At 41.1% G+C, this 19,356-nt stretch overlaps 1 protein-coding gene across 30 annotated transcripts in view; it reads left to right on the forward strand.

The window, feature by feature from the left end:
* Window positions 1-11,670, forward strand: part of celf4 (CUGBP, Elav-like family member 4) — a 76,012-nt gene extending 64,342 nt beyond the window's left edge. The window contains exons 4-13 of one of the 30 annotated variants that reach the window (XM_041951347.1): window positions 2,893-3,021; window positions 3,938-4,017; window positions 4,356-4,496; window positions 4,780-4,918; window positions 6,030-6,182; window positions 6,612-6,722; window positions 8,137-8,199; window positions 8,597-8,674; window positions 10,245-10,388; window positions 11,543-11,670. In XM_041951347.1, the coding sequence (XP_041807281.1) occupies window positions 2,893-3,021; window positions 3,938-4,017; window positions 4,356-4,496; window positions 4,780-4,918; window positions 6,030-6,182; window positions 6,612-6,722; window positions 8,137-8,199; window positions 8,597-8,674; window positions 10,245-10,388; window positions 11,543-11,670 (1,166 nt within the window). Of the gene's footprint in view, window positions 1-2,892; window positions 3,022-3,937; window positions 4,018-4,355; window positions 4,509-4,779; window positions 4,919-6,029; window positions 6,183-6,611; window positions 6,723-8,136; window positions 8,203-8,590; window positions 8,675-10,244; window positions 10,389-11,542 lie in introns of all 30 variants that reach the window. The other 29 variants (XM_041951355.1, XM_041951405.1, XM_041951366.1 and 26 more) reach the window with 29 other exon arrangements.
* Window positions 11,671-19,356: the final 7,686 nt, after the last annotated feature.

Raw genomic sequence — 19,356 nt, forward strand, 5'->3', positions numbered from 1 at the left:
ATATTACAGTAGAGGGAAATCAGGGGATGATTGTCACATGCTGTCTATGTGTGTGTGAGAGAGAGAGCTTTACATGGTTGTTGACACTCTGGTGTATATTGATTTGCTCCCTAGCTGAATATGAGTGTGTGTGCATGTGTGTGTCCTCTCCCAAAGAAAGATGTAATGTTTATCGGTGCCTTCCCTTGGGAACTGTAGGCTTTGTCCACCAATGAGGTGTGTATCGTCACCGTGTTTGCGTGTGTGTGTGAAGGTGGGGGGCCAAACATTTCAAGATTTGTGTGTGCATATGTGTGTCCTCCACCCCCGATGTGCGCTCCACTCTTGTAAACACCCCCCCCCCCACACACACACACACACACACCCAGTGCAAGGCCAGAGCGCAGATTAGTCTTGTTGACTCGGCAAGGACACCCTGTCAGGCGCAGGCAGTGGGGAACGGACCCTAAGCACGCATGCATGCACACACACACACACATAACCACACCTCCACGCACGTTAATTTGCAGAGCGCATTCAGAGACGATTGCACTGAGGCTCATTAATTTCCCAACATATACATCCATTTCCACAAAGCTCTGATTCTGTGTAACGGAAAAACAGACCGCCTTGCACACCGACACATCTGCTACTGTTGTGCACTTTCACACACTTTCACCGTCTGCCTCACAATTTCCCTCAAACACTCATTCAGCGCCTCAATCACACTGTCATGGTGAATAATGAACTCACACTGGACCTCAGTCTGGCCGTATTTTACATATATATATATATATACACACACACACACATATGTGTATATATATATATATATATATATATATATATATATATATATTTATATAATTATATATATATATATATATGTGTATATATTCAATAGAAGAAGTTCAATTGAAGAGGACAGCAGCTGCAATGTATAAAAGACTGGTTGCTATGTTATGTGCCCATAAATGAGAAATAGACCAACACATGTATTAAACTGGTGCTGTCTGACTTGATAATATGAACTTGAACTAATGTTTTATCTGATGTATTCCAATACAGAGAGAGGGCATTTTATTTTGAAAGGGGTTATCAGCGCTTTCCAGCGGTCATGCTCGGAAAATGTGTGCACAGCTTTCAGTGTAATAACTGGTTACCCTCCCATCCAACCCCACATTCACGTAGTTGTCTGCTGGATTCAACATAACCTTTGACTTATGCATATCATTTGTTATTTCTGTGGTAGCATATTTATTTTTTATCTAATCTCTTGGTTTCACAATTAATTTCTGATGTCTCATTATTTTGCAACAGGCACTAGCATCCTGTCGGATGCATATTTAATAATAATAACAACCAGTGTACAAATTTCATGTCCTGTATACAGGCTTGCTGTGGAGCTTAACTTAGATTTTTTCATTAAATTTGAATCATGTCCTGAGTGAGGACAGGCACACCTGAGTGAGGACAGGCACAGCTTGTTGGTATATAATGTTCAGATCATAGTATCACTACACCTCCACTACAATGTGCTTTGCACTCTCAAATCCAGAAAGTTTGAGTTGGGTATAAAGCACCAGTCATTACAGGGGGTGGGAATCCAGTGAGGGATCATGTGCTAGTTGCTGCGTTAGCGAGTCCCTGTAACTGGTCAGGGTAACTGCATGGGTAGGAATAACATAAACTCCCGAAGTGTTCACTGATAAATTTTGTTACTGATGGGTAAAAGGAAGTGGGCGGGGCCTACATGTTCATCGGAGGAGTCACATGGCCGGCTGTAGCCTTTCCAAGTTAACAGAGGACTTGTCAGCGTCAAGGACAGCAGTGCTATAACAGAGGGGGAAAAAAGGGTAAAATGCAAAATTATGCACAAAGACTACTGCAGTGGTGAAATTACCAGTGTGACTGGCTTCCATAAATAAATGAGCAGCCTCGCTTCACTTTCTAGTTTGTTTGGCGCAAACTGCACACAGATTACTGAATCTGTGCAGATCTGACAAGCTGCAGATCGACATGTACAGAAACTGCACAACAGTAAAGACGTGCCTGCAACACTGCCTGGGTTTGGCATGACGTTATTACAGGCCAACAGTTCAGATGATGAAATGGAGAGAGATGCTACCTATGGAATAATTGGATAACCACAACATTCACTCACAGCACTCTCATGAAGAGTGAAGTATCTTATTAGCCTCTTATCTAAAATTTTGAGCTACTCTACAACCGTAAGCCAAACAGGTTGGCAGCTCAATGTGACTGTAGGTGAAATATTCGCTGGTAACAGTCTGAGGCGATGGGGGATGAGGCGCATGCTTATAAACACACATTTACTGCAGACACAGGTCGAGCGAGCAGCACTAAATACGATGTGAGCGAGCATCGTGTTGATTCTATCAGACAAACTTTGAATCCGCGAGCATCTGTGAACAGCGTTCACGCTGAGGCCGCAGTGCCAACCACGTTGCTTTAGAACAGAGACCGCACGTAAAAAAGGTCTTCTAAATAAAATTATCAGCATCTGTCAGTGACTTGTTATGTACATTTTGATTGTTATTCTATCGTTATTGCATTGCTGACGTTTTCCAAATGAGGCTGAGAACCCACACGCGACCAGGAACCCTTTTGTTCAGACTAAACACCCTCAACAAGAGTAGAGCGGTTAATCGACCAGCTTCAAGCCTTAATTCAAACCCAGTGGAGATCTGCAGATGCTTGTAACATTAATGATTAAGTAGATAACATATCCGTATGTCATCTTGAATGAAAATATACAGTCTGCGGCATCACAAAACGTTTTTGGCATGTAACTAGGGATGACACTTTTAGTGAACATAGTGCGTCTTTAAATGTAGATCATCAAAAGGCATCTCTGATCCTCTGATCGTGACCTGTTCCTTTTCCTTTTAGAAGACAGAAAGCTCTTTGTCGGCATGCTCAACAAGCAACAGTCAGAAGATGATGTGCGGCGCCTTTTCGAGTCCTTTGGCAGCATCGAGGAATGCACCATCCTCAGAGGTCCCGATGGAAACAGCAAAGGTGAGTGTATAGCTGTTTATGACTTTGAGCCGGCAGACTTTTTCACAGGCTGCTGCACAGAAATGATTTGGCCTTTCAAACTTGGTGCCCTTGCAAAGTTCTCCTTCAGCACTCCATGTTGGGTGATGTCAAAACGGGCTATTTCACAATCACCAGAGGAGTGGTTACATAAGAATACTGTAGATTCTGTAAATTTCAACAGTGAATGCCATTTGAAAGCTTTGCCCACAGGGATGAGTGATATAAACCACCGACTCTTCACAGATGAACCCCATTAACCTTATGAGTCAACCTACACGGCTCTGATAAAGAAAAAAAACCAAGTCAACCTCCTTATTAACCACCAGGCTTCATGTCATGCCAGAAAAATGTCCTTTCGAAATGTTGTCAGAGTGCTACACAAGTTCACTGCATGAAGTTCATCAGTGGGCTTAGCAGCCAATCAATGAGGCCCGATGATAACTAAGCCTGATGATTACAGTGGGCCTGATCATTCTGATTCCTCCGTGAAGCTCCATTAACAAGGCTTCATCAGCCAGCTTACTCGGCTAAGTGGGCTTTAGCTCAATAATTACTGGGAACTTGATCATTCAAATTCATCAACGGGGCTTGTCAATAGTAAGCGACACCAGAATGCTGTGGCATTTTAAGCCCCATCAGAGGATCCCAAAGTTGTTAATGGTGTCAGAGTGGCATGTTAACCCGCTTACTGAGCGTCAATCAGCACTGATGCAAACCTCCTCAGCAGAGAGGGTTTCGCTTCCTAAATGTTTGTTGCTGTAATGCTGTAGGACACTTGTGAAAAACAAAAACAGGAAACTTTTTACCTTTGGTCTTGTTCCTGGCAATGTTTTGCTGTGATACTGTATGAAATACTCTTCAGCAAACCTTTCTCTTTTGTTCTCTCTCTCTTTAGGCTGTGCATTTGTAAAATACTCTTCTCATGCTGAAGCTCAGGCAGCCATCAGTGCACTACACGGCAGCCAGACAATGCCTGTGAGTACACTATAACTGTGTGTGAGCATGTAGATTTATGTGAGAGAGGTGAGTCACGTAGTGAGATGAGTCACATAGCAATTAATTACCTTCTTAAAGTTAAGTTATACTTTATTAATCCCAGTAAGGAAATTTATCCTTTAAATATGATCCATCCTAACTATTTCAGGGCGATGGGCGCCAACTATAGCTCTGAGGCCATTGCCTTGGCAGGAGAGGATGTGTGTATTGGTGTGCGAGTGCAGATACGAGCTTATGTCACGTATCTCCCGGTACACGCTAAAATGTACTGCCTGGCACGTGTGTGTGTGTGGGTGGGTGGATGGGTGGGTGCACAGGGTGCCTCGTCCAGTCTGGTGGTGAAGTTCGCCGACACGGATAAGGAGCGCACCATCCGCCGCATGCAGCAGATGGCTGGTCAGATGGGCATCTTCAACCCGATGGCCCTGCAGTTTGGAGCCTACGGAGCCTACGCTCAGGCAAGACGCCCCGCAAAACGCTTTTTTTAATCCACAGTTATTCATTCAGTGAGCCATGGAGATTAAACGGATTGCTCAAGCCTTGCTCGAACATGTATCTGAAATGAGAAAAAATATGAGCTACCTCCATTTAAGAATCCTATACTTCTCTACCTACAAGATGATGCAAAATGTCCTTATTAGTGTTAAACACAATTGGTAAGATTCAGCACCTGGTTTCTTAGCAGTCTCTGATTACCCCCACTGTGACCCTTCTTATAATCACCTCCCCTCTGCTGTGCAGGTGCAGCAGCAGGCGGCGTTGATGGCGTCTGTAGGCCAGGGAGGCTACCTCAGTCCAATGGCGGCCTTTGCTGCTGCCCAGATGCAGCACATGGCCACCATCAATGGCCTCCCAGGAGCACCGCTGACCCCGACGTCAGGTAACCGTGGTGAAGACCAATGGCTGAGGGGCCATAGTGGATTTTTAGGTATTTCTGTTGGATATGGCATCTATTACACTGCAGGACATACGGTAGATTATCGACCATTCTTTACCAAAGTAAGGAGTCATTTGTTACACTGCAGTAATTGACATTATTCTGTTGAGTTGCGCTGCATCTGCCGCCCAGTAAAAAGCTAGCCTCGCTTTTATCCATAGTTTTTCTGTCTATGGTGTTGAATCCAGCATGCTCCTTCACATTACTTCAAATAGTTTGGTGTCATGATCCATTCATCACGCCGCTCGTTTTTTCCATTTTGCATTAGCGAAGAGTACAATAGCCTAGCTTACTGAGGGCAACAGGCCAAGCAATGGTTGAGAGTGACAAATGACCTCCGATGGGGTACAAGGCAGGGCCTGTTGTGCTTATACACTGAGAATTTTCAATTTAAACAGATCATTACAAACCAATGGTCTGATTTTCTCCCATGTTCAAATAGTAGTCCTGACGATTTTTTTTTCTTGCTCACTCAATTAAAATATCCATGGCTTCTACATCATAGGCATGGAAATTAGAGGGAGAGAAACCTGAAAAAAAGTATGAGACGCTTTTGAAAATAGTTATAATAAATAAACAGTGTGTTCCTTCAAGGACTTACTGTAGCATCGCAGTGAAAAGATGCAGTAGTGAGGAACAAAGTTCACTGGATTTAAATGGGCATATTCTAACACTGCATTTATACAGTAAATGTTTCTAGATGCATTGGAGGGGTGAAAATGAACAAAACACATTGTGGCATAGCATGCAATCATCTGAGGCAAATACAGAATCGGCACCTACTGTATAAGATACCCTCAACACAGTTTTCTTCTACAATATGTCCGAGCTTCAGATCTAATGGCTGTCGTGTCACAGCAAGGGCCACACTGGGACAAGAAATCAGTCCTGACATTTAGTCTCTTCACTGGTCCACTGGACCGGCCCCGCTGACATTTCCAAGAGTTAGGTGGCCAGTCAAAGTAAAACTTCTCCGTAATGTCTTAAAAAAAGAAACCATGGTGAAATGCTTACTGTTTCTCTCTGTCTTTACCCGTCTGCCCTGTGGCTGCAGGTGGTAGTACTCCTCCAGGCATCAGCGCCCCCACAGTGACCAGCATCCCCTCACCCATTAGTGTAAATGGTTTTACTGGCATGCCGCCCCCCCAGGCAAATGGGCAGCCTCCCGCAGAGGCTGTCTTCACCAACGGGATACACCACTACCCCGGTAAGTCTGATCAATTCTGGGGCACGTATGCAAACACACAAAACAACTCTTAGAGACACAGAAACAATATAAAGGTTGATCCGGCACACATTCTGAATCCACTGTTTGTTATGTTAAACCATGACTTAGCTTAAATCCTTATAGACGCACTCAGCAGTAAACACATTCACTGTAATGGGAGAGTGTGCATGCTGCCGGCTTACAGGCGTGAACAGCCTTGAAGCATGTTCAGGAGGCCGAGGCCAGGCGTACGTAGCCCCCAGACAGTCAGCATGTCGAGGAGATGAGTGTTTGGCAAAGGTGCTTATGGGCTGCTGGAGCCTAAGTATGCGCTTGTGTCATGAGCCGTGGCTAGTACCTCATTGGTTTTTGTCTGTGAAGAGGTGGAAGAAAAATCTGTCTTTTTTTTTTACACTCTTGTCTCTCCAGTGTTGCAGGAGGTGGTTTTTAGGGAGGACTCGGAGAAAAACGGCTTGGGCGTGGCTCCGCGGAGTTGTTTTGGGGTTCAGGGTGGCTGCTTCCTCTCCTCTCTCTCTGAAGGTAGCGCTCCCCCGCCCCCCTGCCACTTTCCTACGGGCTCAAATAAGGGTCAGTACGATTTAGAGCTCGTGAAATAATGTTCAGAAATAATTTCAAAGCCTGTGGTTTTATATCACCCTTTGTAAACCTGTGGCAAAAACGCACGAGGAACTCAAGTTTGTGAATGTTAAAGCCACCCTAGAAACACACACACACACACATTTAAGTTACAAGTCCCCTGATTTTACAGCCAAAAGCAGGGACAAAATTCACACTCCTAACTTAAATGTGTGTTCATGTGTAATATCAGTGTCACACGTGGGAACTTTAAGTACTGATTTTCACAGTTTTCCTCTTTGAGTCTGTACACAGATGGAGTTCTTTTTGTCTTTCTTTGTGTAACCTCGCCTTTAATAGAACTTGTCCAACAATTGGATTCAGACATTCGCAAATTTCTTTTTTCTACAGCTCCAGATCTTTTCTATACATTCACAAACTCCGTTTTCCACAGGCTCACGAAGGATGATGTACAACCACAGGTTTAAAATTATTTCTTGACATGATTTTACAAGCTTAAAATGTACTGATGTGTATTTGAGCCCATGCTTCTCTCCTTTCTTCTGGCTATCTGAACCGTTTTTCAGTGTTGCTGTTGGTCCACGGTGTGTTCTTTGGTTTTTGGTGATAGTGGGGTTATTGGTGCGTGTGTGTGTGTGTGTGTTTTCTCAGTGGTGTACTTAATGTGCATGTACAATGTGTACAGATGGGTAGTTTTCGAGTGTGGCGCAGCATCTGTGAACATGTGAAGTGATAGCAACAGGTGCATCCAGTGTTGTGAGTGTGTATTGTAATTGTTCTGTTTTGCATATCTAACCACAGAAGATCGTCAGGAAATTAATATATTTCTTCCTCATCAGATCTGCCTCTAATAGGTACACGTTTATGACATGTTTTTTTCTTTCCTGTGGTAACAGTGGAGCCATGTCTTATTTTTTCTGTCGTGTGTTTTAACTGTGGTCCTTCAAAGTGTTTCTTTTCTGCTTTTCTGGGGGGGAACGAGCTACTTCTGAAATGCTATAGGAGGAACATATGGTAAAAAGGCCAGCAAAGAGAGATTCAGATTTCAGTTCCTCACACACTGATAGCGAAGCGAGTTGACATGCCGCTGTTCGGCTCTCTAACCTTTCCGCTTTTCTTCTCCTGTCTGTTCTTCTCTCCATCGCCTTTCCTTCCATCCCTCCTCCCGCTCACCCTTGTTATATATTACTCTCGCCTTCCTCCGTGCCCTCTCCTCCATCTACATTCTCCCACCGTCTCTCTCTCTCTGCCTCATCTCTCTCCCCGTACACACACACTCACACCTCCATCCATCCATGCTCCCTTGCGCCACCTCCTCCTCCTCCTTCTTCTTCTCTCTGTGTCTCTGGTGGAACAGCTCAAAGTCCCACTGCAGCTGATCCTCTCCAGCAGGCTTACACAGGAGTCCAGCAGTATGCAGGTCTGTCTGTCACTCTCACAGCACCACTGATCTCTGTGTGTGTGTGTGTGTGTGTGTGTGTGTGTGTGTGTGTGTGTACATTTGTTGGTGTGTGTGCAGGAAAAAATAGGTGACAGAGGGAAAAGATTCCTTTGTTTGAATTTTGATCATGCAACATTAAGCATTTCAGCCTCACTACATCATTTTATTCTTTCTGTTGTGTTCAGTGTCCAGTGTGTGTGTGTGTGTGTGTGTGTGTGTGTGTGTGCAACACATAGACTCTTTTGTCTGTTATCTGATCGATTGCCTATTGTGTCCCTGCATATATCACATTGTTTGTATGTGTCCAAGTGTGTGTGTGCGTGCTCCAGTCATGACTGTTATCTGATCCGCGCTGTGTGTGTATGTGTCTCAGCAGCCTACCCCGCTGCATACGGCCAGATCAGCCAAGCCTTCCCCCACCCTCCACCCATCATTCCACAGCAGCAACGAGAAGGTAACACACACACACACACACACACACACGGCCCACCATTCACTCCTAAATATTCATACACGCTGCAACCGTTTAGTCATGTTTACTTCACTGTTCATCTTTAATCCGCTTGCCAATATAGTCCTGGAATAAACACCCACGTTCAAACATATCCAGGCGATTCACAGTCCTCACTTTGTTTTCAGGCATGATTTCACCTCTTGCCAGTCTGTCAGAAGTAAAATATTCAGCATATTCCCACTAACGCAGAGTATAGCACACAGTATCAGTCTGGATTGGTCAGAGAAGACTGACTAGTTTACGCTCTCATTTTTCATCCTTTCAGAACAGTCTGAGGAGGATATAAGTTTAACATCAAATAATAGCGCAAAATGGAAAAGCATATGTTGAGTGTTAGGCTATAATTGGCTGGCTGTAGGGTAACTAACATCACTACCATTACTGAGTGTTTCAAACTGAGGTGTAAACCTACTGGTGAACTCAGTGACCTCCAGACTTGGGACACCCATGCTTGGGACCTTACTGCCCTCTTGTGGAAAATAAACCAAACAATACAAATCACTTAAGAGCTGTGGCATCCCAGAGGTTCATGCATTACAGCTGAAACTGTCAAACCACCTGAGCACAAAAACTTACTGTCAACAAACACATGCTGAGATAAACTGCTCCACACTCTCATGATTTTGCAACTCCAATAACAAACTTGGTTTCACTTCGATTCATATTAGAGAACTGTTTTTCCAGCTATTTGATCACAACATAAAAACAAAGGTCAGTGTAAAGCCATGTAATTTTTTTCTTTCCAATGACTGTAAATAGAACATTTTTTTATCAATACATTTTTTTATTATGTGGAACAATGGTCTCTCACAAATTGCAGATACATTCGTGAGTCCAGCAGGATGCTTGCATGCTCATGCACAGGCTGCAAGGATTTGTGTTGATTAGTGAAACTAAACTAAACAACAAAATCGACAAGAGAGGAAATGATCTCATGTTGCAAATTTGGTGAAAGGAGCTCCTAAAGGCCAACGTGACATCTTTAAATGTTTTGTTTTATCCAACCAACCGTTCAAAACCAAAATATACTCACTTCACTATCACATAAGACAAAGAACTTACAGTTGATTCGCTGGAACTAATGATTTTTTAGTCTGCAATCTGCTGATCAACTAATCAATTAATCATTTTTTCCACTTTAATGTTTTTCAATCAAGCGTTTAAATGTTGCTACATCCTGATTGGTGCATGATGCATCAAAAAAAAAGAAACCAAGAAAAGAAAATCAATGAGACAAAGTCAAATAAAGAAACGTCATGAAATAACAAAACTCCTCTAAGTTCCGCAGAAAATGACGTCGGACCAAAATCATATTTGAAGCCTACTGGCTTTAAGTACACCTTCAATAGGAATATCAACTTTTTTACTCAATTCCTCCATTATCTCCCTGTTTTCAGACTGTTTTTCAGTCTCCTTCTGTCAACCGTTTATGCTTCTCTCTCTCTCTGACCTTTGCCCCTTATCTCCTTTGTTTCCCTCCCCTCCTCTCTCTCTCTCTGTCTGTTTGCAGGACCAGAGGGTTGCAACCTGTTCATCTACCACCTCCCTCAGGAGTTTGGGGATGGAGAGCTGATGCAGATGTTCCTGCCTTTCGGTAATGTCATCTCCTCCAAAGTGTTTGTGGATCGGGCGACAAACCAAAGTAAATGCTTTGGTGGGTAAAAATGACCAAACCAAAAGATTATTGGTTATTTATTCTGATTATTCTTTCTTACTAATCACCTTCTTTACCGCAGTCAACACCCCTCTCCTAACCTCTCAACACTCCTGCCTTAAAAGAAACAACACAAAACAGTGGAGGATTTCTCTGCAGTTATGCAAAAGCTGGTTGTTACTAAAAAAACAGAGAATGAGTGTGTGGATTTTTCTATTAATCATTGAAGCTGTTTTCTTTTGAAGCCCTGGCTAATTTCTTATTTTGATAAATATTTCAATGATATATCTGCAACGACACATCAGCAGCTAAACTGATGATGTTTAGCTGTTCAGATGACTTTTAATGCCATATTTGTAGTTACAGTTCCATTGTCCTCTTTGACATATGATACAAATGCTGACTCTCAGTCTCTACCTCAGTCTCTAATTCACTGTAAGCAAAAGCAACGCATGCTAAGAATAAAACAGTTGCTCTAGCATGCAAAGACAGAGAACTGCTGTCTCAGTGTATGCCGCTGACAGCCCAATTTAGCCGAACGTATAATTATGTGGCAAATTATAAATGGATTGTGGAGAATATTTAATGGAGAGTCCGTCAGGTGCAACGTATTTGCAAAGTAGCTTTTGCTCATTAATACAACACAGCGTTAATGTTGTATAATTCATGTTACAATTTTTGAGATGCAGGTTTTAATTTGTGCTTCCTCACTTTCAAGTGGAAGTCAAAAACCGAAAACTCAAAAACAGCACAGCCATGTTGATGTTTTGGTTTTACATCCCATCACCTAGTTCATAATGTGATTTTGGTTGCATGCTGCGCTCCCTGTAATAATTGTGATCTATTGTTGTCATGCAGTATGTTAGCTATATTAATAGTAAGTAAAAGTGTTGTATTATGTAGTTGTTGCATTTGTTCTATTACTGCTTACAACTAGTGGTGCCTTATATTAGATGCTAATTGTTTTTAGTTTCATGTCCAGATGAAAGAATTTCATTCTTATTGGAACGTTTTCTAATTATACTTCCATGTAAACGACCGCTTCATCTTATTGAGCTCATCTTCATTATCCATTCTTCTGTAACTTCAAACTGTCCTTGCCTCTTCATCTAACCACATCCCTCTCTCTCTCTCTCTTTTGGCCTTTCCCCCAGGGTTTGTGAGCTTCGACAACCCAGGCAGTGCCCAAGCTGCCATCCAATCAATGAACGGCTTCCAGATCGGCATGAAAAGACTCAAGGTGCAGCTGAAGAGGCCAAAGGACGCCAACCGCCCCTACTAGCCCGCGCCCCAGCCAGCCACCGCCACCCTGGCGGCAGGGGCAGCCGTCGCACACAGGGAAAGACAGGTCAGACAACAACGCGCCTGGAAATATTTGTTGTCACTTTAGTTTGACAGGCGATTAACTGAACTAATACATGCACAGCCACTGCATATTATATTGACAAACGCTCAAATGGCAGGCCCATTTACGGCACTGCCTGATGTCGTTTCAGTAACCTTTAATAAATGTCATAAAACATTTGCAGATGCCTAATAACTGGCCGCAAACTGCTTATAAAGACTAGTGATGAAGTTTTACCACTTTGTTGATAGATAAGTACGCATGTGTAAATGTTAATCCCACCATTCAATCTGAATCGCTTTCTAGAAATCTCTAGTTTGATGACCAAGAGTCTATTAAGAATAACAGATTTTAAATATAGCATTTTATCATTAGCACAATGTTTTGAAAATATATGCCTTCGACCACGCCACTCATACAAATATGATTTTAGTTTTTTGTTGAAACAAACAGCTGCAGGAGCATTTACTCACATGCAGCCTCCTCTATTTGTAGAACAGCTTTACAGTAAGTGACCCTGTATGTTACCCTGTAGGTAAAAGATAATTGGTAAATGGTTCAGTGTGTTGCACAGGGAAGGAATTGCTTTCAAGGGAGAGGCATTTATTACCCCTCAGGCGGGTAATTGTGCTGTTCCTCTTTGTCTCCTCCCTTCATCTGTGTGATGGAGAGTTTAGGCTGTGTCGTTCATTCACCGCTGATGACTTCATTCAAGGGCAACTTATCACCCACTCACAAACTAAGTGAACCGTACCAGACGGTGTCCCGAGGCAAATCACTGCAGGAAGAATGGTGCAATCTCATATGAATGTTTCACAAAATATGTAGAACCATTACTTTTGATATATAAAAACATTTTCAACAGAATGCCAGAGAAAACATCTCTTTTGGATTTCTTTTTCTTTTTGCCTGAGATAGACACTTCATAGTGTTTGAAATTTCAACTGATAAACAAGCACACTGCCATTTTTGCACTTGCATTCACACTTTTACTATTTCTATATCCAAATATAATAATAATAATAATGCACTATTATAGTAAAGTGTTGTCAGACTGATGCGTCCATATTCAGACTGCAAGCTGGAGTACTACATAACTACGTAAATTCTAATGACACATGAGGATTAAGGTGTGTCCTGATTAAAATCCCTTCATCACTTCAAAAACAAGATTAAACAGTTTGATCTAAATAAAAAAACTAAACTTAATTGTTTATCACATAGGAGATTACAACAGCGTCACTGCCAGGGAGCTAAATTAATTCACTGCAGGATGTGCACTGATTTGTTTTCAAAATTGTCTCAGCAAAATTATCTTTGTTTATCCAAACCAGAACCCAGAGCTTTACTGCGGCAAAGATGCTTTAGAGAAGCAGGTGTCTTGTAAATATGTTTCACTGCTCCATCAACGTGTAAGCATGAGTGTCAACAGGAAAGGAGGATGCATATGGAATGATATTATGGCAAATTTTAACACTGTATCTGCAACAGATTCAAAAAAGATCAAAATTAAAAACAAATATTTCCCCCATTAGTTTTTCTGTAGTTTTCTAATGTAATGTGGACATGTTTCTTATGTAATGTTTGTTCAAGCCTTATCTCTTGGAATTGTCTAACAGAGATGCAGGCACATAAACAATTAAAGAAAAACTAGACATACAATTAGAGCAAATAATTGTTGGATACTAACTGTACAGCTCATTTAAACACACAGCTCCCAATGGACAGCCATGGTGACATGCTTACAGGGGCAATGCTAACATGCTGACGTAGTGTTTCAGGTATAGTGTTTACCGTACTAGATTTACTAATTAGCACAAAACACAAAGTTGAGCTGAGGCTGATGGGAATGCTATTAGTAATTTTTGTCATAAACCAAAGTATTGGATAATTACATATTTGACCTGATGATGACCCTAGATGAAAAGCTATTACAAATAATTTGGAAGAGAGCATGAATGTCTACCAAATTTCACGGCAATCCATTCAGTAGTTGTCAAAACAATTAACTTAAAACCACAAAGGTAAACCTCATGGTGGCACTAGAGAATCACTAAAGTCATGGAGAAACACCGCCTTGAACCATTGGTGCTCATCCTCTGAGCACCATGAATATCTACATCAAAATTCACAGCAATCATTTGCTGCTGACAAATTTCACTAAAATCTTAAAATGTCAAACCCCAGGGTGGCTCTGGTATCCCTAGACTCAGTATGATTCATCCTCTGGGGACCATGAAGATCACATATTTCAGGCTGGACCAAAGTGGTCGGCCTACCGACCAACTCAGTTGACATCCCTGGGGTCACGTGGCTAGCATGGCTAAATATGTCCAGCCCCCTGATCTCACATGCTTTACAACGCTGTACTGTGCATGAAACACCAGCATTCTATTTGTTTCCTTTTCCTACGTATTAGTTGACTCAAAATATTTCTATTTCTTCTGTGCTTTTCAGGTTTTGTTGAGCTGAATCATATGTTGACTTCTTGCTACCCGCCACTGAGTGCAAACTCAACATCTGGACCACTGAGGCTGCTTCAGAAACAGAGGAGAGAGAGAGAGAGCGATGACCGAGTCAAAGACACCTCCTTTTGGATGTACTAAAACTTTGGAACTCAGAGAGAATTTGTACCAGCCTGGTTGGCCCCAGGACCCTTTTCTTCTGCACACATATACACACTTCTTTCCCCACAAAACCCTGCTTGAATGACAGCTACCTTTTCTGGACCACAGACAACTTTTACTTGAACAATGAGAAAAGAAGTAAAAGAAACTATATCAAACCTACTTACGATGACCAACCCCACTGAACTCTTAAAGGGAATATGGATGTCAAAAGTCCAACAAGAACAAAACTTTTTAAAAACTGAATAGAGGATTGCCGTAGGAGATCCTTCTGTAAGATGGTTTGAGTTTGGGGCAATTGACTTTTGAAGACCAATTTATAAGACTTGAATCAAGAAGGGACAAGAAATTCTCGGAGAGAGAACTTAAGTAGGGAATGTGATATTTTCAGGACACAAATTGGCTTCGATTTGGGATGGCCATCTTTAGCTCGGAGTGCCTGTCCGTTTCCAGGGGATACCGTTGCCAAGGAGAGCCATAGCAACGGTCTCCAGGGAGTCTTACCTGTCATTCCTTAGTTGTTTTAGGGACCAAAAGACCAAACATTTTTATTGCTGAGGACTTGTAGCTCTATTATACTCGGACCACTGCATCTCTTTCAGTCAGTGTTAACTGGTTGAGGAGTTGCACTTAAAAGAAGTGTACATTTCGAATATATACAACACATGTATATATACATATATATTGCTGATATGCTTTTTGAATACAGGCAAAACTATTTCGGATGGCCAAATGGGGTCTCTCACTTCGCTAGTTTACAAGTACTCAAAATGTTTATTTTTTTCTCTTCTCATTTTGTCTTGGGAGGGATGGCGAGTGCATGGGAGGGGCTGCTCCGTATCACAGCCTTATCTTTTTTAACTTGACATCCTAACCTCATAGATAGAATAACATCAGAAACGTTTGAAATATATGAACTTGTTTATATTTGCAGTACATATATATGTATAACAAGCATTCAAGCAAATGTATTCATATATACAGTATATATGGATAAATAGATATTAATCACAAATATATGTATTTATATGCACATATTTTATATATGTGTGTCTGTATATAGAACGGCTACTGACTATGTTGAGCTGTAATTTTTTGTAGATTTTAGCTGGAGTTTGAAACATTGCTCTGCTTGGGAAGAACCGCAAATCTGGCAGCTCCCAAAACTGCAGGCATTCCTCTCTCTGATTACCTATATGCTGACACACAATATATTGCTAAAAGATACATGTGTGAGAATACACATATGGTGTAAATATTATCTGAAAATGCAAAAAGCCACATCTCAGTAGCAGGCTTTAAGAGAATCAGGCTAAATGATTTTAGAGGAAAAGGACAATTATCTTCGACTCTATTCCAAACATATCTTTTGAGCTTACACACACACACACACACAGACACACACACACACACACACACACACACACAAACTTCTCTTTGAAACTTGAACCAAAATGAATACGTCTCACAACCCTTGCTCTCTTTTGCATTCAGTAAAGTGCATGTAGCGTATGGGCTGTCACCATGTCAGGGTGTGCCTTGTCACCTGCAGAATCTGCCATCAAGCACTGTGCTCTCAGAAAACAAAGAAAAAAAAACTGAACACACACTACTGCAAGCAGCCAACGCGCTATTATGATGTCAAAACTACAGCCAGATCCATATCATTTCTCAGCCGTGTAGAGAGCTTCAGTGCATGTCCAATATAACAAACCGTCCGACCACTGTTGGCCCATCAATGTCTTTGAAAAAAAAAATGTATTTAGAACTAATGTAGACTCATGCGATTACACTTCAGACAAAAGTGGGCATTAGGTAACCTGTTGCCACAGGTACTAACGATCAAAACTGTGTGCAGGGCACCTGTGACTACGTTCCACTGGTTGGAGTCAAAACTAGGGTAAAGTTCAGGGTTACGTGGCTTGAAAAGCGAAGTGAGTGAGTTTATTGGACCTGACGTTAGGTTTTAATGGTTATGAAGGTGATGTAACACTGATGAATATGTTATAATTAGAGAGCTGGCTTCCCACTGAACAGAATAAGGGAGGTTTTATGTACTTTCCCATTCAGCAGTTAATGCGTGGATCTCTGCTGGTAATACTTGACATGAAGCATATCCTTTAGAAGATGTTATATTGCCTTATGTTATATGTCCTCATACAATGAAATATAAACATAAAAGCATAATGAAACTGTAAAATGAAGCAATAAATATGAAAAGCCATTTACCCATTACAACTGCTGTACCAATGAGGCTGGTTTCATATTGCTTTAGCATACAGTTTCCCATAATAGTCTACAAAAATGGTATGAATACCTACAATATACCTGCAAAAGGTCAACAGACTTGGATTTATTGGCTCCTGCATCCAACACATATTCAGTTGGTGGAGATTACTCAATGAATATTTATATACATGAATATTTATAAGGCTATATGACACTTTGGAAGACAATGCTTCCTGTTGGGTGCTGTTACTAGTTTTTCCTATAAACTGCTCATTATGCCGCTTCCCTAGCGTCTGTGTCTAACCTTTTTAGCAGATTGAATAATTTAACATTTACCTTCCAAATCCAGTGAGGCTAAAAGATGCCAATGCACATCCCAGGATGCCACTGTTTGTGTGTGCGCCACATAACAATGCCCTGAGTATGGCGTACAGTGCACACCAGATGACCATCATGCTCCGGCAGTGTCCGTGGTTGGTTAGTACAAAACGTCTTGTACATCCACCTGAGCTGTCTTTGAGCCAACAGCAACATCTGAAGCTAAATGCCATGTGTCTGGTATCCCTGATCGCCGCGCTGTGCGCCCTCTTTGACTGCCCCCCGCTGATCTGAGGAAATTGAAAAAGGTGTCACCACGGTCTGTGCTTTTCTAATGGTTTGTTTGAGCAATCACTCATGTCTTTCACCTAGCCCATGTTTTCATGTGGAGTGAAACAAGGAGAGGGGAAGCAGAACGAAGGGAACTAGAGTGCCGAGCACCTCTTCTTCATTTGCTCCAATTTTAAGCTGCAAGTTTACATGAGAAAAGTAAAACAAAGTATAGTGGTTCAAAAACAAGAAACAGAGCAGAAGTTTGAATATAAATATATATATATAAATATATACATAAACCGATGAATATACTGTAAATTGTTTCTTTTTTGCTCTGTTTTCCTCTGTACATAGGTTTGCATATTTTATAGGACTTTTACTTCTATCTACAAGGACTGGATAAAGTACTTTAAATACTTAAAAAAATATATGAATGAAAACATGATAATGCTCAATAAAACCAGGTACAAAAAAAATAGTTGCTAGGATACGGTACAAACTGTAGGACCTGACCAAGGCATTTATCCAGAATACAGTCAGGGAGAGCATTGACCTCAGTTAGAGCTTGGACACACATTGACCTATTTTATAAAAAAAAAAATACTTTGATGGGTTCTATTCATTTATCTATTTGTTTAGATATTTATTTATAAGTCATGTCTGAGATAATATGCATGCTTTCATGGCATTATTTTTCTATGAGTTGGTACGTGACCAAATAGTTTTTATATGACATGCATGGGCCACTATTGTGGTCCACAGATGATCATTGCTCCTGTCTGCAGGATCATGCCTTCAGTACTTCTTTGATGATGGAGAAAAATGCTCCTATTGACCAAGTGATGTCAAAGACAGATTTTAATCATTTATTTATGTTTATTATTTATTTATTTATTTATTTGTGGTTATGTATTTATTTACTTGTGCTGTTTGATTCAAGATCTGAGCTCTATTATTGCCACTGTTCGCTTGGAAGTGCTATTTTGTATCACCACATCACATATTACCACTTTAAGTATTGGCACACACTCTGAATTTAACAACCTCAAAGACTGATTTTACATTTTCCTGTTGCTGATAAACTATTCAGCACAATGCAGTACAATACTAAAGCCTTATGTACATTTGTAACTATAAATTCATATTCCTCTGTTCCAAAAAGTTAGCTTTGTTAAAAAAGATGCCAGTTGGAAGATTCCTCATTCTCAGAACCATTTGTTCCATTTTGAAACCTTTAAAGAAAACGAAAAAAGGGTAAATTCCTAGTTAAGCACTCCCTCACAACCCAACTGTTCAATCAGATATATAATCACAACAGAAGATATGCCTTGAGGTCACCATAAGTTGCTGCTAATATGTAAGGAGCTAATGTCTGATGAACTGCTGATCACTGATTAACTGCTCGCTGTTTTCAAATTTTATTCCCCTCCTTCATTTCTTTCCCATCCTGCTTTGTATTGTTTGACAGAGCTCTGATCTTGTTCAACTGATGTGTTCTACCAAGAGCAAAATTCAACGAAAACTGCACTATCTCATCAAAAAATATTGAGTTACTATCATTTTTTTTTCCCCAGTGCTGTTATCAGTGGTTTAATTTCTAAAGCTCAGTAGTGTTGCTAGAATCTCATTTTCCTTCATGTGGTTTTCAAAGTATTCTGGAAATCTATTTCCCAATTTCAGCACATATGGAGGGTGGGGAAATGAATGTTGCAAATTAAGCTTTGCCAGGTTCCTGATGAGCTCAGCTTCTGATTGGGCAGTGCGCTTTAGGCTCCCGCCCCCGTCTCTCCAGACTGCACCATTCTCTGGTCCCCTGAACTCTTTTTTTTGTAATTTTAAATGAATGATGCGTCTCAGCTTAGCCCAATAATAAAGCACAGTCTAGAATAAAGTGTCCTGTGTCATGTCATAATTACTGACAATTTATCAATACAAGATTACTCACAAAAAACGTCCCCATTATTCCCTCCAAGAAGGTCCATTTGTCTGCCATCAACAGTTTGTCTCAAAAACATAAAAAGATTTACATGAAATGTTGTTGGATGATCCTATGTTGGGTATGAGCAAGCCACAATATACTGGTGTTTATGCAGAATTTTATTCATTTAATGATAATTCATTTTAGTCACGATAATCAAGCAACAGATTCTCAACATGTAGTTGTGTGTCATGAGGT

Source organism: Chelmon rostratus, chromosome 2 (genome assembly GCF_017976325.1).
Source record: "Chelmon rostratus isolate fCheRos1 chromosome 2, fCheRos1.pri, whole genome shotgun sequence".
Classification (NCBI taxonomy): Eukaryota; Metazoa; Chordata; class Actinopteri; order Chaetodontiformes; family Chaetodontidae; genus Chelmon; species Chelmon rostratus.